The sequence below is a fragment of the Loxodonta africana genome, chromosome 15 (assembly GCF_030014295.1).
Source record: "Loxodonta africana isolate mLoxAfr1 chromosome 15, mLoxAfr1.hap2, whole genome shotgun sequence".
Taxonomy (NCBI): domain Eukaryota; kingdom Metazoa; phylum Chordata; class Mammalia; order Proboscidea; family Elephantidae; genus Loxodonta; species Loxodonta africana.
The window spans coordinates 5,630,845-5,657,078 of record NC_087356.1 but is presented as its reverse complement, the minus strand read 5'-3'; the positions used below and the strand labels follow the sequence as shown (position 1 = coordinate 5,657,078).

Sequence of the window (26,234 nt, the reverse complement as noted above, 5' to 3'; positions counted from 1 at the left end):
TAGAAAAGCTACCGCTGGCATTAAAATTTGATGACTGTCAGTTTTATAGGATCATAAATACAGAAATGATGTTATTTGCCCATCACTCCTTCTCCTCCCAGGGAAAGCCGGCAAGCGGGTTCACATCTTGAGCTGATCTCAAACATTCATTTCTTTTTAAGACAAAAGGCACTTATGTAAAGATTCAGCTGAGTGACCATGGTTAAAGCAGCAATTTTAATGAGCTGTCCTTCAGCTTGGGACTCCAGGGCTGCTGCCAAATAAATTAAAATTCCATATTCCAAGTATGATTTATGTTTGGTTTTGAGGCAGCCATCTTCCTGAGACTTCTGGTGTTTTGCAGCTTGCGTGTAATTTCTCAGTTAGTGAGAAATTACACTGATCTCCCTTTCTTCTAATTGTCTTCCATCCCCACTTACCCAAAGCCAAAAAAATAAGACACATGGACTGGTTGTGTTATTACAGGAGGTGATTGCATGGCTGTAGGTCTCTGCCAGTTTTGAAGCTAGCTGGAAGTTACAGTGATTAAGAGACAAAGTGGCAGGTACGATTCGATGCTGAGATGGTATCTAAAGTGAAAAGCATTTGGAAGGGGCTTTTGGAGCCTTGATGACTACAGAACCCAGTGAGGCAAACACTATAAAAGAAATGTTTAGGGGAGGGTTTTGGTAAGCAATGATCATTGAGACTACTCTTTTCCCAGAAAGTTAGCTGGCTATTGGACTTCATTATAGAACTAGGGCTCCTACAGGTTTTACATAACTGTAAAAGAAGTCAAGTACTTCGTAAACGTCAAGTGGAACGTCTCATCGGAGGCTCTTAGCCTCAACTGGTCTGCACAGGGTTGAAGGGCATGCTTAGAGCTTCATCTGCCTCAGGTAAGATGGCCCCTGTTATGGGTTGAATTGTGTCCCCCAAAGAGATTTGTTGAGGTCCTAACTCCTGTTACCTGGGAACATGACCTTGTTTAGAGTTAGGGTCTTTGTAGATGTTGTTAGTTAACATGAGGTCATCCTGGTGTAGGGTAGTCCTAACCCAATCTGTGTGGTGTCTTTATAAAAGAGGACAAGAGACACAGGCAGAGGAAAGAAGACCATGTGAAAATACATCCATGAGCCAAGGAACACCTGGGCCTAGAAAGACCTGGGAGAAACGAGAAAAGATTTTGAGAGGGAGCATGACCCAGCCAACATGTCGATTTGAACTTCTAACCTCCAACACTGTGAGACAACAAATTTCTGCTGTTTAAAACCACCCTCTTTGTGGCATTTTGTTTCGGCAGCCTAGGAGACCAGTATAGCCCCTCATGTATACCCCACCTCAGCCTCAAGCAAGATCTGAGATGGCTCCACCAAGCCCCACTGTCTGAACACCAGTGCCTACCTTTTTCTCTTATATCTTCACTTTAAGTAAGTTTGGCCCTACTGGGACCTCCAATCTATTGGCCCAGCATCTTTTCATTGTTGCTCACTCCCCTGAAGTTATAAGGAAGAGGTAAGGATTCGTATCACAGCCCTTCGCTATGATCACACTAGGCTCACTTGCTTTCGTCAAGCTTGCGTGTCATACTCCAGTACTAGTTACATGCCACGTTGGTGCAGCTCACAGCAGCTATGGAAACACATACAACCAACCTGACTGGTCTTACTTTAAATTTATGACCACACACTTCAAGGGAGCTTCTATCTACTGCCCTCTTTTATTCACTCTCCTGTCCTAGAGGACAATTTCAAACCTTCTCCTCCCTTTCCCTCTCCGATTCTCAGAAGATCATCTTACATCTTATTACATCACTAACAGTATTTTATTATTGCAATTAGAAGAGAATTTCTACATGTTTCCCTGACTGTACCAGCCCATATACATCTGGATCCATTGACCCTACCGTCTTCCTGCTACGTGCTTGTTCTCTTTGTGCTACTGAGAAAGGGCAGCACCCCTATTTGTGTCCTGGAGCCCCCCTGCCACATCCTACAGGACTTTGTTCTGGCAATCATTCCTTTTCCTGTTCTTGTACCATTGGTTTCTTCCTCTCTACTGGCTCATTCTTATCAACATACAGATGTACTGAAATACTTTGAATGTTCAAAACCCTTCCTTGCCCCTACAAGACCCTCTCCCTACAGACACGTTCCTCTGTGTCTTTCTAACAAAGCTCCTTGAGAAAGCTGTCTATGCTCACTGTCTCCACCTCCTCCCCTCCCATCTATTCAACTCACTCCAGTCAGGTTTTTTTTTTTTTTACCCACTGAATAGGCTTTTGTTCAGGTCACCCATGAACTTCACATTGTTAGATCCGACAGCTCAATCTCAGTGCACGTCTTCCTCTACTCTCAATGGATTTGACATGATTGCTCCCTCTCTCCTTCATGAAACAGTTTCATTGCTTGACTACCTGGACCCATGTTCTCTAGATTCTCCTACCTCACTGTTTGCTCCTTTTTAGTTCTTTTGGCTGGATCCTTCTTCTCTTCCTAAACTTTAACCTTGGAATTTCACAATGGCTCAGTTCTCAGCTGTCTTTTCCATCTAAATTCTCTTCTTGGGTGATCGCAATTAGTCTTTTGGTTAGGAATGCCATCTCTATGCTGAACGGAACCCTGGTGGCATAGTAGTTAGATGCTATAGCTGCTAACCAAAAGGTTGGCAGTTCAAATCCACCAGCCGGTCCTTGGAAACCCCGTGGTGCAGTTCTACTCTGTCCTATAGGATCACTATGAGCTGGAAGTGACTCGAAAGCAATGGGTTGGGTAGGGTTGGTCGATATGGTGAGGGCTTCAAAAAATGAAACTTCCAACATGCATGCATAAATGATTCTAATACCAGTTCTGGAGCAAGAATACCGAGGTTTGTATTCCAGCTCAAATGCTTTCCCCTAGTGTTGGGCAAGCTACTGATTTCTCTGGTCCTGGCTTTCCCATCTGTAAAATAGGGGTGAAAATAATAGTACCTTCCTCAAGAGCTAATGCACACAAAGGGCTTATAACAGTCCTTGGCACTTAAATATTTAATAATTGTTAGCTATTATAAGTATTAGGAAACCCTGGTGGTGTAGTGGTTAAGAGCTACAGCTGCTAACCAAAAGGTCAGCAGTTCGAATCCACCGGACGCTCCTTGGAAACCCTACGGCGCAGTTTTACTCTGTCCTCTAGGGTTGCTATGAGTCAGAATCAACTTGAGGGCAACAGGTTTGGTTTTGGTTTACTATAAATATTATTCTTCTAACCTTCTACCATGTGCCACTTCCACGCCTGGACCTTAGAACATTGTGCATACATGCCTCCAGCTTTGAAGATGCAGGGTATAGTGAGGTTCGATTTTCAGGGTCCTGAACCTCTAAACAGAGCCCTGTGGTCCAGTAGTTAAGAGCTTAGGCTGCTAACCAAAAGGTCGGCAGTTCAAATCCATTAGCTGCTCCTTGGAAACCCCGTGGGGCAGTTCTACTCTGTTCTGTAGGGTCACTATGAGTCACAGTCGACTCGATGGCAATGAGTTTGGTTTTGGGCTTTTTAAAAGGAGTCCCTGGGTGGTGCAAACGGTTAATGTACTTGGCTACTAACCAAAAGGTTGGAGGTTTGAGTCTACCCAGAGATGCCTCGAGAGAAAGGCCTGGCAATCTACTTTCAAAATATCAGCCATTATCTACATGATACTACAAAAACTCAACTACAAAAAGACAAATAACTTAAATGCTAACAAGCGGCCATCTAGATGCATCAATGGGTCTCAACCCACCTGGATCAAAGGAGGATGAAGAACAAGAACACCAAGGTCACACGACAACTCTGAGCCCAAGAGACAGAAAGGGCCACGTGAACCAGAGTCTTACATCATCCTGAGGCCAGAAGAACTAGATGGTGCCCGGCCACAACCGATGACTGCCCTGACAGGGAGCACAACAGAGAACCCCTGAGGGAGCAGGAGATCAGTGGGATGCAGACCCCAAATTCTCATAAAAAGACCATACTTAATGGTCTGACTGAGACTAGAGGAATCCTGGCGGTCATGGTCCCCAAACCTTCTGTTGGCTCAGGACAGGAACCATTCCCGAAGACAACTCATCAGACATGGAAGGGACTGGACAACGAGTTGGAGAGAGATGCTGATGAAGAGCGAGCTACTTGTATCAGGTGGACACTTGAGACTGTGTTGGCATCTCCTGTCTGGCGGGGAGATGGGAGGGTAGAGAGGGTTAGAAACTGGCAAAATTGTTACGAAAGGATAGACTGGAAGGGCTGACTCATTAGGGGGAGAGTAAGTGGGAGTATGGAGTAAGATGTATATAAGCTTATATGTGACAGACTGACTTGATTTGTAAACGTTCACTTAAAGCTCAATAAAAATTATTGATAAAATTAAAAAAAGACAAATAACCCAATCAAAAAGTGGGCAAAGGATATGAACAGGCACTTCACTAAAGAAGACATTCAGGTAGCTAACAGATACATGAGGAAGTGCTCACGATCATTAGCCATTAGAGAATGCAAATCAAAACTACAGTGAGAAACCATCTCACTCCAACAAGACTGGCATTAATCCAAACACAGAATAATAAATATTGGAGAGATCGTGGAGAGACTGGAATACTTATACACTGCTGGTGGGAATGTAAAATGGTACAACCACTTTGGAAATCGATTTGGTGCTTCCTTAAAAAGCTAGAAATAGAACTACTATGCAATCCAGCAATCCCACTCCTTGGAATATGTCCTAGAGAAATAAGGGCCTTCACAGGAATAGATATATGCACACCCATGTTCATTGCAGCACTGTTTACAACAGCAGAAAGATGGAAGCAACCAAAGTGTGCATCAACGGATGAATGGATAGATAAATTATGGTATATTCACACAATGGAATACTACACATCGATAAAGAACAATGATGAATCCGTGAAACATTTCATAACATGGAGGAATCTGGAAGGCATTACACTGAGTGAAATTAGTCAGTTGCAAAAGGACAAATATTGTATCAGACCACTGTTGTAAGAACTTGAGAAACAGTTTAAACAGAGAAGAAAATATTCTGTGGTGGTTATGAGAGTGGGGAGGGAGGGTGAGAGAGGGGTATTCACTAATTAAATAGTAGATAAGAACTATTTTAGGTGAAGGGAAAGACAACACGCAATACAGGAGAGGTCAGCACAAATGGACTAAACCAAAAGCAAAGAAGTTTCCTGAATAAACAGAATGCTTTGAAGGCCAGGGTAGCAGGAGTGGGGGTTTGGGGACCATGGTTTCAGGGGACATCTAGGTCAATGGGCATAATAAAATCTATTCAGAAACATTCTGCATCCCACTTTGGAGAGTGGCGTCTGGGGTCTTAAACGCTAGCAAGCGGCCATCTAAGATGTATCAATTGGTCTCAACCCATGTGGAGCAAATGAGAATGAGAAACACCACAGACACAAGGTAATTATGAGCCCAAGAAACAGAAAGGGCCATATAAAGCAGAGACTACATCAGCCTGAGACCAGAAGAACTAGATGGTGCCTGGCTACAACCAATGACCTCCCTGACAGGGAACACAACAGAAAGCCTCTGAGAGAGCAGGAGAGCAGTGGGATGCAGACCTCAAATTCTCGTAAAAAGACCAGACTTAATGGTCTGACTGAGATTGGAAGGACCCGGAAGGTCATGGTCCCCAGACCTTCTGTTAGCCCAAGACAGGAACCATTCCCAAAGCCAACTCTTCAGACAGGGATTGGACTGGACTATGGGATAGCAAATGATAGTGGTGAGAATTGAGCTTCTTGGATCAAGTAGACACATGAGACTATGTGGCCAGCTCCTGGCTGGAGGGGAGATGGGAGGGCAGAGGGGGTCAGAAGCTGGCCGAATAGACACGAAAAGAGAAAGTGGAGGGAAGGAGTGTGCTGTCTCATTACTGGAAGAGCAACTAGGAGTATACAGCAAGGTGTATATAAATTTTTGTATGAGAGACTGACTTGCTTTGTAAACTTTCACTTAAAGCACAATAAAAATTAAAAAAAAAAATCAGCTATTGAAAACCCTATGGAGCACAGTTATATTCTGACATACATGGGGTCGCCATGAGCCAGCATCGACTCAATGGCATCTGTTACTGTTACCTCTAAACAGCTCAAAGAGCTCCTCCACCAGTCTAGGTCATCCACATCAGGACTGTAAGCTGGAGAGAAAAATAACTTACTTGTTCTTTAAAACACTGTACTGTTGGGGCTCTTACCCTATGTAAGTAATACAAATCTCCTTACCAAAATGTTCCTTTTTGTTTTCTAGCTGAGTGGGCGTGGACCTCATACCCTGATAAGAAGGTACAGTTAGTATCATGTCCATCACAAGCACAGAATGACAACTCTCCTGTTGCTCTCCTTGCCACATAGAGCCCTTAATCTTCTTCACCTGCTTGAGGTCGTGGTGAGTCTTCCTCGGGGAATGGTTACAAATGGTAGCACTTCCCTCGGCCACCTCCCCTTCCAAATCCACAGCTACATGATCAATCACCAGGCTGCTCAGCTGCCCCAGATCCTTGGAGCTGCCGTGCACAGAACGCCTCTTTTCCTGAGCACTGCTTTATTAGAGCAATTCCCTAAGTTCCATTTCACCGCATCTGGAAGACAAAACGTGTAAATAAAGTAAGCCCTACCACCTTCTCCTGCAGGGTTTTGATTGATTGTAACAATCTCCTGAGCCAAATTGATGGTTTTAGTAGTAAGCTGAAATACCAGGAGTCAGCAAAGGGATCAGAGAATTGAACAAAAATAAAATTGTCCGGAAGTGGAATTTTCCCAACTCTGCAAAGGGGCAGGTTGAGGCCAAGCATGTTTGTTTTCTTTCAGGTACTGAGATTCGCAAGATTAATAACTTTATAAAGACTAAGGAAGGGAGAGTGTTGAAACACATTGGATTGGAAGAGTCTGAAACCTCAAGCAAAGGTGGGGGAGGGTTCCTGCTTAACCCTCCCCACCCCCCAACTCGGCAGCCCAACCAGATTTCTCCTGCTCCAACTCTTCCACTTCCCGAGACGACTTGGCTTGTGGCGAACTCTTGCCTTAATGTGTTCCTTGTCTAAGTGTGTCGCCTCTAACTAAGGAGTCAAGGGTCGAGATGATAGGAATTATAGCTTCGTAACTTCTTGTACAACTCAACCCTGTACTTTCAACTCATCCCACTTTTGTGCCCGGAAATAGCCATCCTTGTTCCACCTCAAAATCTGAGATCGTTTGAGTAACATTTCACTACTAACGTACTCTGCTCACCCCTCCAAGGGGATGTGAGGCCTAGTTAGCTCTACATTTGCTCACAGGACCTGGGTAGCACCTACCTGCCGCAGGGCCTCAGGCCAGCAGCATGATCCCACCACCCACAGTGTGCACGCAGCAAAATGTCAGGCAGAACTAAGTTCGGTCATCTCGTTTCCACATGGTAAGATCTACCGACCAAAAACCAAACCAAACCCGCTGTTGTTGAGTTGATTCCAGCTCATAGTGACCCTATAGGACACAGTAGAACTGCCCCATAGGGTTTTCAAGGAGCAGCTGGTGGATTTGAACTGCCAAGCTTTTAGTTAGCACCCATAGCTCTTAACCACTGCACTACCAGGATCTACCATGGGGTCTTAAATTATTTTATTTGAGAAAATAGGCTTAAGACTTACTACAAAAGCTTATAAACATTAAAATTAAAAACTAATTTAGAAGTGTGATATGATGGTAATATTAAAAGAGGAGGACCTTTAAATTTGGCAAGAAACCTGAGAAGTTGAAATTTTGCCAAGTGAAAACCCCAGGTTTTGCTGAACGTAACTTGTTAGAGCCAATAAAAAAGAGGCAAGGGTGGGAGATCAGAAAGAAGCCTTTATTTCCTTGTGCAAGGAAAGGAGGAATCTGGGCTGCTGCCTCCAAGACTGCTCACAGGCAGCTTGGGGATCCCCCAGGATGGAGGAAGAGGTTGATTTTCTTTTATTAGGATGTTAAGTCTTTCCAGAGGTGGGTTGAGGCCATCTATGGCCTGTTCTGTGGTTCTCTTGTCAAGGACAATTTTAGAAGAACGTGCAGCTTATTCTGCTGGGTGTAGGAGGATAAGCCGGAGCAGGTGTCTCTCAGAAGGGTTGGGCTCTGAGGCTGTCTGCCTCAAAAAGGAGTGCATATTCGGTGAAGCTTTGGTTCCTTGTGTGTGTCACTGGAGTCTAATGTGTTGTGACAGGTTCTCACCTTGCCTTTCCGCACGATCTACTCCTTAGGACAATCCCAGGAGGCCTGGAAACCAAGTACTATTTATGGAGGAAAAACCGAAAAAGGTAAAGGGCTGAGCCTCATGGTTTTGTGAGGAGTCTGGAGTTATGAGTTAATGCTGTTAACTCAAGCCTCTGGTTGACAATACAAAAGCATCTCTCTCATTAGGGCAAGTCTCTTTGGTACCATGGTATAACGAAAATCATCTTTTAATTATTTTTATAGTCAACATTGAGTGTTCACTGTATATACCACCATGTTAAGCCCTTTATGGACTATCTTCTTAATCTCACAAAAATTGTATGAAGTAGGTACTACTATTACCAGCCCCAGTTTACCATGGAGGAACTGAAGCACTGGGACGTGAAGTGACCTATCCAAGGTAACAAAGTAAACTGTCTCAGTTACCTAGTGCTGCTGTAACAAAAATATCACAAGTGGGTGGCTTTAAAGAACAGAAATCTATGTTCTTAGTTGAGGAGGCTAGTTCAAATTCAGGGCACCGATTCTAGGGGAAGGCCCTCTCTCTGTTGGCTCCAGAGGAAGACCCTTGTCTCCTAGTGTTCCTCAGTTCCTTGGCCATCTCCACGTGGCACTGCCTTCCCCGTTTATGCTTTTCTCTGGGTCTATGCTGCTCTTTAAATAAATTGGAGGTGATTAGATTTAGGACACACCCTATACTGATATGACCCCATTAACATAACGAAGAAAACTCTGTTCCCAAACAGGATTACATCTATAGATAGAAAACCAAAAACACGAAACCTGTTGCCATCCAGTGGATTTCAACTCATAGTGACCCTATAGGACAGAGTAGAACTGCCCCATAGGGTTTCCAAGGCTGTAATCTTTACGGAAGCAGACTGCCACATCTTTCTCCCACGGAGTGGCTGGTGGATTTGAACTGCTGACCTTTCCGTTAGCAGCTGAGCACTTTAATCACTGCTCCAACAGGGCTCTTTCTCTACAGATATAGGGGTTAGAATTTGTCAAAGAAAAAAATTAATAATAAGCATCTTGCTTTGATTTTAAGGGTTTTTTTCTTACCCATGAATCTCAAAAATATCTGACCCAAAATTGATCTTGACAGGTGTCGAGGGCCTATTCTTTTCACTCAAAGTTGCTAATCGACTTTACAGCCTGGTTAAACTTGTTTCTTTCCAGCTCAAAACCAAAAAAAAAAAACAAAAAACACCAAACCCATAGCCATCAGGTTGATTCCAGCTCACATAACAAAACCGTTACCTCTTGATTTAATAAAAGAGACTGCGGGCTTACTTAAATTTCAAAAGGTCTCATGGCTGCAGGTGGGCCAAATTTTAGCAGGCAGGCCAGACCACCTCGTAACCGATATCACCTGGTCTCAGTAAAAGGGAGAAGGCAGGGTTCAATCAATCACATTTAGATTAGCCAATGGTTGGTTTCCTAGTCTTCCCCCTTCTCTTCTCTTTGTAAGCTTCATTGTAACTAGCCTGCTTGGAGCCATTGGTAGTTTTTGGAATCAGAATGGTCTCCCTATATGCACATGGAATAACTGCTCAGGGCAAACCTTATCTTTCAATTTCTTTGGGTTTTGATTATTTTAACAGATGCCAATACATATTTTGGAGGGTAGGATGGGGACACAATTCAATCCATAACAGTAGGCCAGCTAAAAAGTGGAGGAGTCAGGATTCGAAGCCAGTCAGTCTATCCCAAGCCCATACTTTTACTTCTCAATAATAACAAGACAGTTGGAGAGGGCTAAAGCAATACCAAAAATGGCGTTTTAAAAATACACGCAAACCACCTCAAGATTTCCGATAAAAATTAAAACGTGTCAATGCCACTTTATTTTTTATACAATGGGATATTCTAGTGAATTCAGGGCAAGAAAAATATCTTTAAATATTGTTCACGGAAAGAAATTTGACATTTCTCAAAATCCGAAATAATCACTAGATTGCCGTATCAGATCCAGCTTTCCTGTGCCACTGAATTCTGAAAAAGAAAAGAAAAAACGTAGAGCTCAGGTCAAATCATTCTCAGGCTCGAGACAAGGCCCATGGGCATGCTATTATATAAAATGTTTTTAAAATTACACCTCAGTTTGACGTGTCGCAAGTGCCCAGGTTCCTTTCCCCACAATCAGTGCTTATAAGATTTGTTCCTGCTGTATCTAAGGAGACCAGTAGGTTTGCGTGAGTGTTGTGGCCTCAGGGAACGTCTTCCCACCGCTTCCTCCTGGGTGGTTACGTTTCCCCTGCACCTGGACAGCTTTCTGGGGTACCTGCTGAGGCCCTGGGCTGCCGGCCTGCTGGGTTGGGCTCCAGGAGGGAGGACAAGACACACTGGCGAGGCAGTGACCTCATGTCGTCATGTTCCCGGGACCAGAGCACCACCAGAAGCAGAGCAGGCACAGAGCTGCTTTTGTGCCTGGACCCCCTCTTCCACAGGCCCAAAGGCCACAGGGTTAGCCCAGATTTAAACTCCGGGTCTCAAAGCACCATTGAATTGAGGGAACAGCCTTGTCTGGCTGTACTCAGAAACACCCCCACTAGGGACCCTCGTAGCACCCAGGGGCTCCTTGGTGCCCTCCCAAAGCATGTCAGAATGGCTTTTTCCTCATCAAAGGAGCCAGGTGAAATGTCATGGAGGACCCGGTTGGGTTGTGGGGAGGCTTCATCCCATCACGGGAGGTGACAACACACCTACGAAGAGCTGGGCCTGGAAGCAAAGGCTGTTACCTGTGCCTGGACAACCTGCTTCTGCCAGGCCGGGTGGGGGCCTATGTGGTGCTGTGGGCAGGAAAGAAAGGCTCTCAGTGGTTCTACATGGTCCCCTTTCTTCAGACAATGGCCCCTCTGGCTGCCTCTCCTCCCCAGGGAAGGAGGACCCAATTAGATACATGACATTTGCTTGGAAGAGAAAAGCTGCAATGAAACCAACCTTTGGAATAGTCTATTGCACATGTCTTCAGTGTTCCTGCCGTTCCTTGGCTGAAAGAAAAAAAAAAAAGTTGTAGCTACAGATATTAAGATGGAACTGCCTGGATAGTATTTCTTTGTTTCCGATCCTCTCTCCCCTGGACCTGAAAGCCTTGTCCTAGCCTGGAGTCAGCAGCCTCCGGTGGGGCCTCGCCTAGTAAGCCCTAGCACCTTGCTGTCCTAGGTCCTCGTGCAATACTCCAGGCTCCCTTGCTGCTTCAGGGGCCCTGACAGTGTCCCTCCACTCTACCACCTCCACCTTTAGCCTTCCCTTGTCTGGCAGGAAGATCCTCAAATCATCCACACAGGACTTCTGATCCAGAAGAGATCATAGAGCACACTTTCTCAAAGTGCTTACAAAAGCACAACCCACTAACAGGTCCCGCAGACCAAAGAAGTGTATGACGGGCAGGAGACAGGGTGGGAAGAGTTTCCAAGGTCAAGTAAGTTTAAGCCAGGTTAACAAAGGTTGTTGCTTGCAGGGCTTCTCAGAACCTGCAATGTGCTTGTGTGCATTGCAAATCCTGGAGAATATCAGGCACAGTGTTCCAACATTATTTGATTTTTGCAAAGAATCTCTTAGCACCAGTGATCCAAAGAATAGAGTTGGGGGGGGGGAATACAGATCGAGCCCAGTGCTCACATTTTTTCTAATGCAAATACTGAGGATCTGTGGCGCGGACCTAGCTGGTGAGGAGCACATTAAAAACTAAACTATAACTCTCATGACTTCCCTACCATTACGCCTGGGAAGGAGAACAGCGTGGGGCCCAGACACCTCTTGTCAGGGTGTTTTGGGGCCACGCATGGACCTTGTTGTTGTCGTTGTTAGCTGCCGTCAAGTTGGCCCCTGACTCATGCAGACCCCATGCACATTGGAAGGAAACTCTGCCCAGTCCTGTGCCATCCCCATGACTGGTTGTGAATTGGACCACTGTGATTCCATAGAGTTTTCATTGGCTGGTTTTCAGAAGCAGATTTCTAGGCTTTTCTTACCAGCCCATCCGAGCCTAGAAGCTCTCCTGAAACTTGCTCAGCATCATAGCAACCCACAAGCCTCCATTGATGGACGGGTGGTGGCTGCATATAAGGTGCATTGGCCAGGAATCGAACCCGGGTCATCCACATGGAAGGCAAGAATTCCACTGTTGAACCACCTTAATGCTCAGGAACATGGACTCAGGCTCCGGTTGGCCCCATCCCCTGCTCTCCCAGAGCGACGGTGCTGTCCAACCTGTGACCTTTGCAAGTATCAGGTTTGGCGAGGAGATTTTGACTGAGTCATGCCCTAAGTAAGTGGGTGAGAGAATGCCCACTCTTATTCACCAGTTCATCATTGGGCACTGGCTGTGCTGATTGTGCAGGGGTGAATCAGGGTTAGAAAATAAAGAGAAAAAGTCTATCAAAATGTGTCATACCCTGAAAAGGAAAAATGGTCGTCCCAAGGTGGCAGCATAATCCTGCAACATAAAAACATAAACTATGATGCAATCACTTGAACCAAGGTATTTCTGAAATGCATATGGCGGCAGTGGTTTTCCAAGTGTGGGCCCTGGTCCAAAAGCATCGACAACACCAAGAACTGGTTAGAAACGCAAATTCTCAGGCCCCACTCCAGACCTACTGAATCTCTAGGGGTGGGATCTAGAAATCTTTGTTGTTACAAGCCTTCCAGGTGATTCCGATGCACACTAAAGTTTGATAACCCCTGGCGTATAGGGTACGTGCCCACTTCTAATCCTCTCCCCAAATTTGGGCCCAGAAGCCACAGAAAGCAAATTCCTAGAAGCGGATGTTTCCAAGGGATCCATTTGCAAACTGGAGACGAAACATTAACAGTCAGGGGCGCTGCCCCTCGGGAAGCCAGAGGAAACCTCCGGTTAAATGCTCAGCCTCAGAGCAGACATTCAGAATCGTGTTTTGAGATCAATTCTTGCCAGAAATAGTCTAGAGGGGATGCAAGGTGGCCACGCTGCAAGCGTTTTCCTGGCTTCTCTTGTAGGTTGTGTTTTCTTTTCTTTTCCTTTTTTTTTTTTGAGGGTTATGATCTCCACAGGGCTTACATACCTTCTTCTTGGTAAAGTCCACAGCAGCAGCCCCCGAATCCTGTGAGGGAACGAGGCACAGATTAATTTAACATAAACCACATCCCTGAGGCCAGGAGTAGTTGTCCTGTGATCCCGTACTGCCCTGGTTCCATTCTAAGGGACTGTTGTGAACTGAATTGTGTCCCCCAAAAATGTGTGTCAACTCGGCTAGGCCATGATTCCCAGTGTTGTGTGGTTGCCCTCCATTTTGTGATCTGCCGTGATTATCCTATGTGTTATAAATCCTAACCTCTATGATGTTAGTAAGGCAGGATTCAATCCACAGGATTAGGTTGTATCTTGAGTCAATCTCTTTTGAGATATAAAATAAAGAAGCAAGCAGAGGGGAGAGGGACCTCATACCACCAAGAGAGCAGCGCTTGGAGCACAGCACCTCCTTTGGACCTGGGGTCCCTGTGCTGAGAAACTCCTAGACCAAGGGAAGGACCTTCCTCCAGAGCAGAAAGAGAGAGAAAGCCTTTCCCTGGAGTTGGCGCCCTGAGTTTTGACTTCTAGGCTCCTAGACTTTGGGAGATTAAATTTCTGTCTGTTAAAGCCATCCACTTGTGGTATTTCTGTTATAGCAGCACTAGATGACTAAGACAACTCAGAAGCAAGGAGCTAAAAAGCAGTTAAGTGAACTGCTAACTATGTAGCTAATGACAAGCTCCTGCTGGAAGGTAGCCTATTTTCTTGATTTGATTTCTCAGTTGTACGTTGTCCAGGGCAATGTTAGTTTTGCTTGCCTTTCCCAACAGCTCCAACTTTTAAATTGACTGGTAAACCCCATTGCCGTAGAGTCGATTCTGACTCATAGCGACCCTATATGGCAGAGTAGAACTGCCCCATGGTGTTTCCAAGGAGCGGCTGATGGATTTGAACTGCCAATCTTTTTGTTAACAGCTGAACTCTTAACCACTGTGCCACCAGGGATCCAAATTGACCGACAGTTTAGGCAAATTTTCATCTTTTCAGTAAAGTTCATTCTTTGCCTCATGGGTCTGACATAAGAATGAAGTCAGACTCACCCAGAGGAAGGCCTCAATCTGCTGGGGATCCAACAAACTGCTGCCTGGGCTTAGGGTGACCAGCCGCACCGGGGCTTCCCAGGACTGAGGGGTTTCCCGGGGATCTTGGAATTTTCAGAGCTAAAACCAGGAAAGTGCTGGGCAAACTGGGACAAGCTGGTCCTCTTTCTTACCTGTCCTGACAGTGTTGAAAACAAAAATTTTTTTTGCTATCATGCACTAAATCTTTAACATTTTAACAAAAAATATTTGTACACTTAAGAAAGAAAACAAACACGAAAGGCTCTGAGATGGGGATAAAGAACAGAATAATAGGGGAAGCAGAGAGGATCCCACCAAGGTAAAATGTTCACATCAGGAGGAAGATGTAGGCAAAACCCACTCACTGCCATTGAGTCCATCCTGACTCCTAGCAACCGCATAGGACAGAGTAGAACAGCCCCATAGGGTTTCCAAGGCTGTAATCTTTAGGGAAGCAGTCTGTCACATCTTTCTCCAACAGAGTAGCTGGTGGGTTCCAACTCTCAACCTTTTGGTTAGCAGCTGAGCGCTTTAACCACTGTGCCACCAGTAGGCACAGGGAAAGTTAAAAAAAATGGAGCTGAGGAGAGTGAAAAAGGCTATGGTGGGCAAGGCTGCCCACATGCGATCCCTCCCTCAGCCCTATAGCCCCTTGTGGGGTGACAGTCGGGGAAACTGAGGCTCTGGGAAGTTGAGGAATTTGTTCAAGGTCGACAGCCAGTGGCTGTGGCCCAGAGCTTTCTCCCCAGGTGGAGACTGCGATTCAGGGAAAGAATACAAGTGCACCCCCAGACCACAGCACGCATTCACCTGGAACTTTCACTGGCCTAAAAAACATGGCGGGGTAGAAAGAGAAAGAGCACCTACTGGCTGCAGAAACCTTTCCAGCCTCCGGTTGGCGAGCTTTGCAGCTAGGCGCATTAAAGGGTGCACGGGAGGAAACTGCAAAAAAAGAGGCGCCATGAGGGCAGAGGTGTCCCAAGAGGGTCAGACAGGAGCCGCAGACACCAACCCCAGCAGAGCATTTCGGGAGCCCAGGGCTATATGTATTCCTTTGACTCCCTTCCCTTACAAATGGGTTTAATTTTCAGAGTAAAATCCATTCCAGAGCCGAAGCTTGAAATTTTATGTTTTCAATAAAGAACCACTTACCAGGTTTCAATTTCAACCCATCACTTCAAAATATTCGCTTAGGGCTAAGTCAGACTTGTGTCTGCATTAACCCCAAGCCTTTCATCCTCCAGGGTGGAGTGCTTTGCTGCAGAGAAGCACCTTCCTTGCAGGTTCTTTCTGGCTCCCTTGCCTGCTGGTCTTGTCTGAGGGACAAGGTGGAAGGAAGGGCAGCTTCCTCACCTCCCACCCTGACTCGTTTTTATTGCCCTATACTTGACTGTCATAGGAGAGGCAGGGTCGCTATGAGTCTGATCGACTTGACGGCAATGGGTTTGGGTTTTTTTCGGCTTTATAGTTGTCTGTGATTGCCCACACACACCCAGGCATGCACACTCATGCATTTCCTAGTTTTCTGTGAATCCTTTCTGGGTATTCGGGCCCAGAGTAAAAGCTAACTAGTGTCATGGACAGTTTATCTTTTCTTTTTCACTGTCCTTCTTTCTCCCTTTGGGGTGTCCCTGCCACTTCTTGATAACTGTCATTGTGTTTCATCGAGTCTGTTTTTGGCTCATATAGCGACCCCATGTGACAGAGTAGAACTGCCCCATAGGGATTTCTAAGCTGTAATCTTTACAGGAGGAGGCCTGCTGGTCCAGAAGTTAAAGCTTTCAGCTGCTAACCAAAAGGTCAGTGGTTCAAACCCACCAGCTACTCTATGGGAGAAAGATGTGGCAGTCTGCTTCTGGAAAGATTGACAACTAAAGTCATTGCCATCAAGTTGATTCTAACTCATAGCAACCCTATAGGACAGAGCGGAACTGCCCCATAGGGTTTCCAAGAAGCAGTTGGTGGATTCTAACTGCCAACCTTTTGGTTAGGGGCTGAATGCTTACCCCCTGCGGCACCAGGCCTCCCTGTAAAGATTACAGCCTTGGAAGCCCTGTGGGGCAGTTCTACTCTGTCCTACAGGGTCGCTATGAGTCGGAATTGACTAGACAGCAATCTGTTTCATTTGATTTTTTAATCTTGACAGGAGCAAATTGCCAGGTCTTACTCCCACAGAGTGGCTGCATGGGTTCAAACTGCCACACTTCCGGTTAGCAGCCAGGTGCTAACCTTCGAGCCACCAGGGCTATCCCTGTCCTTATCTGCTCCCCATTCCCAGTCTTACACTACCTGTGAGTCTTTGCTGCCTTTGGAGGCAATGCTTCTCTGGGTATTTACTTTTTTAAAAGGCACTCTTGAAGATCTGAGAAGCCTTAATTACATAAATAAATGACTTTTTTATTGCTGTAAAAATGTATATAACACAACATTTTTCAGTGACACCATTACATTAATCACGCTGTGCAGCCATTACCAACATCCACTGCCAAATTTTCCGTCACCATAAACAAACTTGGTGCTTCCTAAACAGTGACTCCCCCTTATAAATGGTTTTCTAAAGGCGAAATTTCAGTTGCCGTGAACAGGCCACCTGAGTTATAAATCATGTTGTACGACCATCCCAGTGTTCCTCAAGTCTTGTGGTGTGAGAACCCTGCAGAAATTTACCTCTGCAACTGGCTCCCCGGGGCTTATAGGAAAAAAGCTAGAGGTGGCGGTTGTCCTTCGCGTAGCACAGGAAAATGCAGGCGGATGGATCACTTTTGGGGGTATGGTGCTTTACATTTCACCAAGCACTTTCCAACGTTTAAAAACAGAAGGTAATATAAAAAAAAAACAAACTCACTGCCGTTGAGTCGATTCCGACTCATAGCGACCCTGTAGGACGGAGTAGAACTGCACCATAGAGTGTCCAAGGAGCGCCTGGTGGATTCTAATCACCAACCTTTTGGTTAGCAGCTTTAGCTCTTAACCACTGTGCCACCAGGGTTTCCGAAGGTAATAAACAGCGTAAAGAAAGCGCAGAGCTCCCCAGGCTCCTCTCTGTGCAGCTGCTTAAGTGCATAATGTAAAAAAAGGTCATTCTTGTTTTCCCTTTTCTGTAATTTTATTCTCTAACTTTGCAGACCTGTCAGCCACCCACCACCCCCACCCCAGAGAGAAAGATAATCCCTGCAGCCCTGGAGCTGGGGTCGGGGGGGAACACTAAAAAGCTTCACCCAGAGGGGTTATGGACGCCCCCTACTCTTCTATTTGCCCGTGGATATTAATTAAGACACAATAAAAGGGGTGCAGGGGAGGGTCCCTTTTCCAACAAAGTTATTACGATAAAATACTGACCTCTGTTTTAACTGGATGTGTTGGCTCCTGAGATCTGGAGTAGTGAAACAAAAACTAAATAAGAGAAGAAAAAAAAAGGCGATTTTAGTACTAAGTCCTGCTTGCTCTAACAGTGGAAGTTGCACGCACTTATTTCTGGGTTAGCAGGTACTCACCCTTTTGTGTATGTCTTGATTAACCTTGGACAAAGAATTGCGAGAGTCCGTTATGTGGGATTTTACTGGGACAAGCAACTGACAGAGTCTTCAGTCTGTTACACCGTGGCCTAGCCTGGTTAACCTGAGTACTATTGAATGAGCTGGCCATCTAAAAAGAAATCGCTCCATTATACAAACTTAAGACTATGGTCGATATGGGATTTTATAAAAAACAAAGTTGCCATAATTTTTCTTTAAATTCATTTCATTTCATCTTCTCAATCTTTGGGAGGGAAACCATACTCTATGATTTATAGCGAACAAACAAACAAAAAAACCAAATCAGCTGTTGTCAAGTTGATTCCGACTCACGGTGACCTAGTGTGTTTCAGAGCAGAACTGTGCTCCAAAGGATTTTCAGTAACTGTCATCTTTTGGAGGCAGATCACCAGGCCTCTCTTCCAAGGCACCTCTGCATAGGTCGAACTGCCAACCTTTCGGTTAATAACTGAGCTCTGAACCACCTGAGCCATGCTGGGACTCCAAAATCGGTTGTAGTGGAGTCCAACCCAGCTCACAGCGACCCCTTGCATGTCAGAGTAGAAATATGCTCCACAGGGCTTTAAAAAAAAGTTAAAAACGTTCCCTTCAGTGAATTCTGACTCATAGCGACCCCTTAGGACAGAGTAGAACTGCCCCATAGGGTTTCCAAGGCTGTAATCTTTATGGGAGGAGCCTGGTGGTGCAGTGGTTAAGCACTGGGCTGCTAACCAAAAGGTCAGTGATTGGTTCCAAACCACCAGCAGCTCCAAGGGAGAACTAGCAGTAGGCTTCCTAAAGATTAAACAAAAAAAGAATCAAACCCTTTGTGGTAGAGCCCATCCTGAAGTCACAGCAACCCTGTAGGTCAGAGTAGAACTGCTTCGTAGGATTTCCAAGGAGCAGATGGTGGATTGGAACCGCCGACCTTTTGGTTAGCAGCCAAGCTCTTAACGACTGCCCCACAGCCTTGGGAACCCTATGGGGGCAGTCCTGCTCTTTCCTACAGGGTCACTATGAGTTGGGATCAACCGCATTGCAACGAGTAATCTTTATGGAAGCAAACTGCCCCATCTTTCTCCACAGAGCAAACCGAGCTCTTAACCACTATGCCACCGGGGCCCCTTTCATAAGGTTTTAGCGATACTCAAATCAGTCTCAGATCACCTTCTGACTAAGACACGAATAAAATGATTATTAAAGCCTTTAATTGCTGCTAGATGTCCTTCAGATTTCAGATTTTTAGGGTTAGTTCAAATTCACCAATTTATTGTTTTTTTTTTTTTATGTGTCCTTTCTCATGAATCTTCACTCTTCTTTCAGAAAGCCCAACTTTTATTTTCTAAGGCCTTGTTAGAACCCAGCCTGGCCCTTGTTTGTGGATGATGATCGGGAAACGCTACGCGCAGCCCATCTGACCCAAGGACCCTGCAACGCGAGCGTGTGGAGTCGTCTCACGAAACCCCAGTCTGCGTCTTCATGCCTGAGTTTTACAAAATTGCTGGAGAGGATCACTGTGAAAGACCTTGTCATATGCTGGTCTGCTAACACTGATCATTGCCATCTCATTCCCATTCAGACATTCTTGGATTATCTCAAGCGTCAATCCAAAGAGAAATTAAAGTTGTTACTAAGACACCTAATTTTGTGGCTGCAAATATAAATACCTATTTGTACAAGCTTTGTGGAGAGCTTCTGCAATGCAAGCAGGTGACACCTTGCGTTCTCTCCTGTCCCTGCCTCTCTTTCTCCTCTTCCTCTACTCCACACTTGCACAGCTGTAAACACACACACACACACGCACTGTAATTAATTAACATTTATAATAGTAGAGGCTCTGTTCAGACTGACTATTTAATCACCATTTTTAAACCAGCAGAAAGTATTCACTGTTTTCACAGCTCCCGCTTTTCCTGTCAGCATCCGCTCACAGTGGTGTCTGTCCGTGTCCGTCTGTGTTCATGGACCCTTCTAGGGCAAATAATTGTCTTTTGTACCATGCTCTGCAACTTTACACTGTGACTTCAGGCCAAAAAATAACAGTAAACGTGAAGATGTTTTTCTTGGTGCTAAACACCCTTCTCTACACTTCCTATACAGCTTCCTTGCTTTACTTTTTTTCTCTTTAGAAAAAAAATATTTAAAATTTTACATATAGATCTTCTTTGTTACTCATTTCTCACTCTAGAATATCTGTTTGATGAGAGCAGGTGTCTTTGTCTGTTTTGATCTCTTCGGTACCCACAGCACCTGGCCCCGGCATGCTCTGGTTAAATATATATGTATATACATATATTTTTAATGAATAAAGAGTAGGTCTCTCTGTTTGTAAGAGCCCATTGACTCTTTTCCTGACTTCTTCTAGTCCCATGTAGTAACACGAAACACAGAGAGCTTCTGCATAGGGCATTCTCAGCAGAATGTAACTCTTTTCTGAATTGCCTTGAGATAAAGTTCCTCATGTCACCGATCTGTACCATTCCGGAGACCAGAGCTAGGTGTGCGCTGAGAGCCCTGGTGACTCATACCCATGGTTGGACAAATGAGAGAACCAAAGTCCCAAGACAGGAAGTGACTTGCTCACAGTCACGCTTTGAGGCAGCAGCTAGGCTAAGAGAGGCCACAGTCTGTCTATTAATAGCTTAAGAGTATTGGTAGTTTTGTTCCCTGTGCAAGCCCTGCTCTCCTGCGATTGGAAATAATGAATGTGATCAGATTTGGGACAATGGAGACAGGGGAGGGGAAATTCATTCCAGGTTGGCCCTGCACTTGGGGGACCCTCAGAGCCCCATGTAACACTGCAGGTAGCACGTGTGACGCCTCACTTCCACTTTCTCAGCTGATGCCGGGGATCCTTGCACAGCCTCATGTGAGGGACAAGGAAAGCCCTTCAGAGTGAAGTGGGAGGCAATGGCCAGGAGATGGAGGACTCTGAGTTCTCACCTGGAATCTCTGCTGCAGGTTCCAAGGCTGTACAGACTATTTCTGAAGATGAGAGGTGACAGTTGTCTTCAACCCTGTGAATGATGGTAAACTGCACATGCGGGGACAGAGGCATGATAAGGGGAAAGTGGCACCTGAGTCCTGAAGAGTGAGAATTAGTTGTATTAAGAGGTAAAAACTGTAATGAGATACTACATAGCCCCTATTAGAATGGCATTGATCAAAAACAGTGAAACAACAGGCGTTGGCCAGTTTGTGGAGAGACTAGAACACTCATCCATTGCTGGTGAGAATGTAAAATGGTACAGTGGTGTGGAAAACATGTTGGCAGTTTCTCAAAAAGTTGAACATAGAACTACCATATGACCTGGCAATCCCAATCCTACATATATACCCAGAAGAAATGAAAGCAGGAAAGCAAGCAGAACCTGTACACCAACGTGCATTACAGAGATTTTCATGATAGCTAAAAATTGAAAACAATTTAAATATCCACTAACAGATGAATGGATAAACCAAATGTAGCGTCTACGCACACAACGGAATACCACTGACCCGGGAAGAGAAATGAAGCTCTGATGCATGCCACAACGTGGATGAACCCGGAAAACATGCTGAGCCAAATAAGTCAGCTGCAAAAGGACAAATACTGTATAATCTTACTTACATGAATAATCAAATATATAGAAACCAGAGATTATTAGTGGTTAGCAGGGGTGGGAGGGAGGGGAAAAGTAGAGTTTTTGCTCAGGAGGCATTGAGTTTATGTTAATGGTGGTGGAATGATTTGGAAAAGGATAGTGAGAATATCTGCACAACTCGCAACTGTTGTTGAGATGGTCATGTTTTGTCGTATATGTTTTCACTACCATATAATAAATTAAAAAAAAAAAAGAGTCAATGGTAATAGCTAACACTTAAATTATTTCATTTACCATGTTCTGGACATTGTTGAAAGCACTTCATAAATATTAAAGCAATCAATTCTCACAATAACATTAAGAGACTACTATGACTATTATAGAAAACCCTGGTGGCATAGTGGTTAAGAGCTATGGCTGCTAACCAAATGATCGGCAGTTCAAATCCACCAGACGCTCCTTGGAAACTCTATGGGGCAATTGTATTCTGTCCTGTAGGATCACTATGAGTTGGAATCGACTTGATGGCAACAGGTTATGACTATTATAAGGAACCTTGTTGGCACTTAAATGGTTAAACACTTGGCTGCTAACTAAAGGTTGGCTGTCCATACCTACCCTGCAGCTATGTGGGAGAAAGACCTGGCAATCTGCTTGTGTAAAACTTACAGCCAAGAGAACTCTATGGGGCAATTCTACTCTGTCCTATGGGGTCACTATGAGTCAGAATTGACTCGACAACAACATAACTATTATCCCCATATTACAGATGAGGAAACTGAGGCATGGAGAGATTAAGAAACTTTCCAAAGGTAGGTGTCTAGTTGATGGTAGAGCTGGATTTTAGAACCCAGGTCGCTTAGCTTCAGAGCCTGAGCTGTCAACTCCAGAAGGAGTCAATGGAACTTCTGGCTAAGAAAAAGCATGTGTAGAGATACAAAGGGCGTTGAGCATCTGGGGAATAGTGAGAAGCTCCATATGCCTGGAATGTGGAATACTACGGTGGGGGTGGAGGTGAGAGACAGAGAAGAAATGTGGCTCGGGGATAATGGGCTCTATCCTGAGACACACTTTGCACTTTCTACTGAATCAGCATTTACTTAGTAGCCATTGGAATATTTCTGTTGTGGTTCCCATAGTTAGTTAGGACCTTTACATTAGCTCTGCTAAGGTTTTAGAGAACTGCTGTATCATAGTATCTATACGTAATATACGATAAGCTGTATTTTTTATATATCCTGATGTATATGTTTAATTAATTATATATATATATAAAAACTACAGAGCCGTAGTCACACAGTGATTAAGAGCTCGGCCGCTAACCAAAAGATCAGCAGTTCGAGTCTACCACCTGTGCCTCGGAAACCCTATGGGGCAGTTCTACTCTGTCCTGTGGGGTCGCTATGAGTCAGAATCAACTCGACAGCAATGGGTTTGGTTTTTTATATTTCTATGATAATTATAAGAATAAAATGAACTCCTGATATTTTTATGGTAATTTATATTCAAGAGATTCACTTATATTTTCTAGAACTACAGTCTTAGACACACACATAGCATCCTCCTTTGGTAGCAAAAGAGTGTTTATTACAGATATCAATTGTAGTGTAAAAGAATTACCATATGTATACTAATTTTTTTTACCTTACTTTGGATAGAAAGAGTTGCCCACTGATTCAGACAATATGCCAGTTGCTAAAAAAAAGAAGAAGAAAAGAATAAATGAGGAAAATGAATGAAAGATAGGTAATACCCTCTTTAATGAATAGAATTTTATTACAACACATTTAAAATTCTAAAATTGTCCCTTTGTGAATCTTGCATTACCTCTCACGCAGTGGCAGTGGCCTTGAATGAGGCCATGAAAATTGCCACAGTGAGCTCCTGCTGCAGCCAAGAATCTGATCTTAAGACACAGTTTTATGTGAACATCACCCACAGGACAGGTTCAAGGCCACACTGACTAAATAATAAAAATCTCACATAAACGGTGTACCTCAAGCTGCACAATAGCCAAGGCTTCCGGAGGATCACTTAAAGGTTGAGGAAATCCTATGGTAAGAAACCACAAAAACATCAGTTAGGAGAAAAGGGGCCATGGCATTTATTTTTAAACCTTTGCCATGAAGATCATGGTAAACATTAAAACAGTATTATCTAATAAATAGTATTTTATGCAGTAATAAAAATATTTAATGAATTATTACAATAAATCAGGAAAGAATCATACAAAAAAGTTAAGAGGAAGAGAGGATTTACAAAGAAAACACACTTCCACCTACCACTGGTAAGTCAGAGATTTGAACCAAAATGAATCTTAAAAGACATGTTCTTGTTTGTTTTGTTTTGTTTTACCAGGAGCTTTCAGTACAGGAATTGGCAAATCAGGAAAGAAAGGGAAAAAGAAAAACCCTAGGTGACAATTTAGTTTGTATTTTGACGGAAATTAGGACAGAATATTAGGAAATGGTGTCAACAAAGCAGGTGTGTCAGAATCACCCTTGGAACTTTGAAGAAATACGGATACTATTTCTCTGGTGAATCAGACTGTCCAGGGATGGGGTCCTGGAGGAGGTTGCTCCCAGCATGCAGCTGGCTCCTGTGCCAGTCAACCTTTATCTGACCTAAGAGAAGACTTCATCTCATTTGCATGTGATGTAACACTCAGAGGAATAAACAATACTGCAGCTGACGGAAGCAACTGCATAGGTAAAAACTAACAAGATTAAGTCAAAAAGGGATAAATATAAGATCTTGAACTTAGGTTTTTAAAAATATGGTACAGAGGGTTTCTGGCTCAAGAGTAGTTTAATAATAATAATAAAGACCCACTGTTTGCTTGTGTTCAGTTGTTCGCTTTTGTTTTGTTTTTGCCCCCTGCAAACTCTCTATAACCCAAGAAAAAGCAAAGGGAATTTTATGCTACAGTCAAATAATTACAGCGTCCAAATCTTGAACTGTAATAGTCCTATTTGAAATGCCAAGATATAATGTAGAGTTAAGAGAACTGAGCATAGTTTTCTCTGGCAAGGAGAAAAATTAGGAAGTGGATGTTGACTGCCTGCAAATATTTTGAGAACTGTCATAAAGAAGAGATACCAGAATTAGGTCTAGTGGTTAGAAGTTACGTACGAACAGATTTCAGCTCAGTGTAAAGAAGTTTTTGATGATTGGCATCATTCAAAAACATAAAGCAATTCAAATATGTGAATTTATTGAGAACCCACTCTATCTAAATTTCTCTGATAACAATACAAAGATAAGTACTACAGGTATCTTACCCACAAAGAACTTACAATCAAGTAGGAGAAAGAGGGAGGTGAATATAAATATATGGACAGATAAACAAAAGTTAATAATTGATTTCCGAAAGTGTAACATAAACAAGGTTCTGTTGGAGTCCAGAAAGTGTAGTTACTGTCTCAGGTTGGTAGACAGTGGGGTGTCACTCAAAGTAGCCTGTGGACTGGACTACCTTCTGCAGGGAACCCATAGAAGGGATTCCTGACTCCGTGAGAGGTTAAACTAGATGACTGCTAAGGTTCTTTGCAATGCCTACATTCTGTGATTACACTCCACAACAGGAAAAAACAAACATATGTTCTCTGTTTGAAATATATTTTCAAAGGTTTTCTACTTTTCCTAAATCAAAATGCTAACGGAAAATCTAAAACTTTGAAAGTGTGTGTTTCCAACCATAATTCCTGCTACCACACTCTTCCCTGCGTCCTACGGTGAGTTATCTGGAGATGATGGTAACGCATTCCGACCCCTCATCCCTCACCCCACCCCTGGTTCACTATAAACTCTTCGACTCTCAGAACTTGAGGCGGTGCCAGGCGCCGGGTCAGCACCTCGGACAGCGCCCCAGCCACGCAGACCTGGGGCCTCGCCAGCGCTCTCGGGCTGTTGCCTCCGGGAAGCCCACGGGAAAGGCTTTGAAAAGATCCCTTTTCCTGTGCACGCGTCACCCCTTCCCCTTGCTAACCGCCTCTCAATTCTCAGCCACTGGACTGTAAACTCAGTTTTCCCACCTGTGCTCTTATCTCTTCAGAACCACAGATGGCTAAGAAGTTGAGATTGTCCCCTGATTCCTACCATGACTGCGCCTCACTCCTCACAGCAGCACAGCCTGGGGCAGGAGCTGTTTAAAGACAGTCCCACGGGGGAAAGACGTCTCTTTAGGTAAAAGGCTTAGGCTTCTCGCTCTGTCCACTCTCTCATAAAGGCTAGAGACAAATGGGAATCCAGGAAGCCAGAGAGTGGAAGTAGGGGTAGGTGGGGGAGTCAAGTCTGACTCTCCAGAAGGGTTGGGAGGGGGTCAAGGTCTGCTGCAGTCCTCCTCAGGAGCTCAGGCCAGGTGGGGCCAGGTGAGGAGGTCCCCTTACCTGAGGAGGGAGTTGGTAGCATGCAGAAGCAGTAGATGGCCAAGATGGAGGTGAGTTGGGGAGGAAAATATTTCATCTTCTTAGTCCAGTTTCTCTTTTATGGCCACAGAAGTGTGCAGTTAGGACAGGAATTGAGTACCCCCCAAGTCTCACAGGCAGAGGCAAGCTTAGCGCTGCGTCTGGCCGCCCCAGTGAACTGGGTGCCTTTAGTCGCAGTGCCCCGGAGCCCAGTGGCTGAGCACCAATCAGCTTTGCGCAGGAGGACCTTGGCTTTCTGATAAATGTCATGCTGGGCCCTTATTTGTGGAATAATATCCTCCTGATGCAGGCATTGTGGAGAGTCATCTTTTCCAACTCGGCGATAAAAATAAAAGGTGGAGAGCCGTAATTGTTATTCTATAGTGGCTTGAGAAACAGTTATGACTCA

The 26,234-nt window shown here is 44.5% G+C and overlaps 1 protein-coding gene across 1 annotated transcript; it reads right to left on the bottom strand.

Annotated features, from left to right (window-relative positions):
- Positions 1-15,090: 15,090 nt before the first annotated feature.
- NMS (neuromedin S) lies at positions 15,091-25,883 on the bottom strand. Its single transcript, XM_023552579.2, has 6 exons — positions 25,808-25,883; positions 23,416-23,471; positions 23,064-23,114; positions 17,815-17,838; positions 17,660-17,713; positions 15,091-15,262 (listed from the first exon to the last, which is right to left on the bottom strand). Exons 1-6 carry the CDS (start codon positions 25,881-25,883, stop codon positions 15,140-15,142), a joined length of 384 nt encoding a protein of 127 aa, XP_023408347.1. The 3' UTR covers positions 15,091-15,139.
- Between the last annotated feature and the right edge of the window lie 351 nt (positions 25,884-26,234).

Excerpts from the sequence above, each read along its gene's own strand:
- NMS (XM_023552579.2), bottom strand. The coding sequence starts at position 25,883 with ATGAAATATTTTCCTCCCCAACTCACCTCCATCTTGGCCATCTACTGC. Across the intron at positions 23,115-23,415 it reads TGGCTATTGTGCAGCTTGAG|CAACTGGCATATTGTCTGAA; the intron begins GTACACCGTTTA and ends TCTTTTTTTTAG. Across the intron at positions 17,714-17,814 it reads ATCAAGACATACACAAAAGG|TTTTTGTTTCACTACTCCAG; the intron begins GTGAGTACCTGC and ends TCTCTTATTTAG.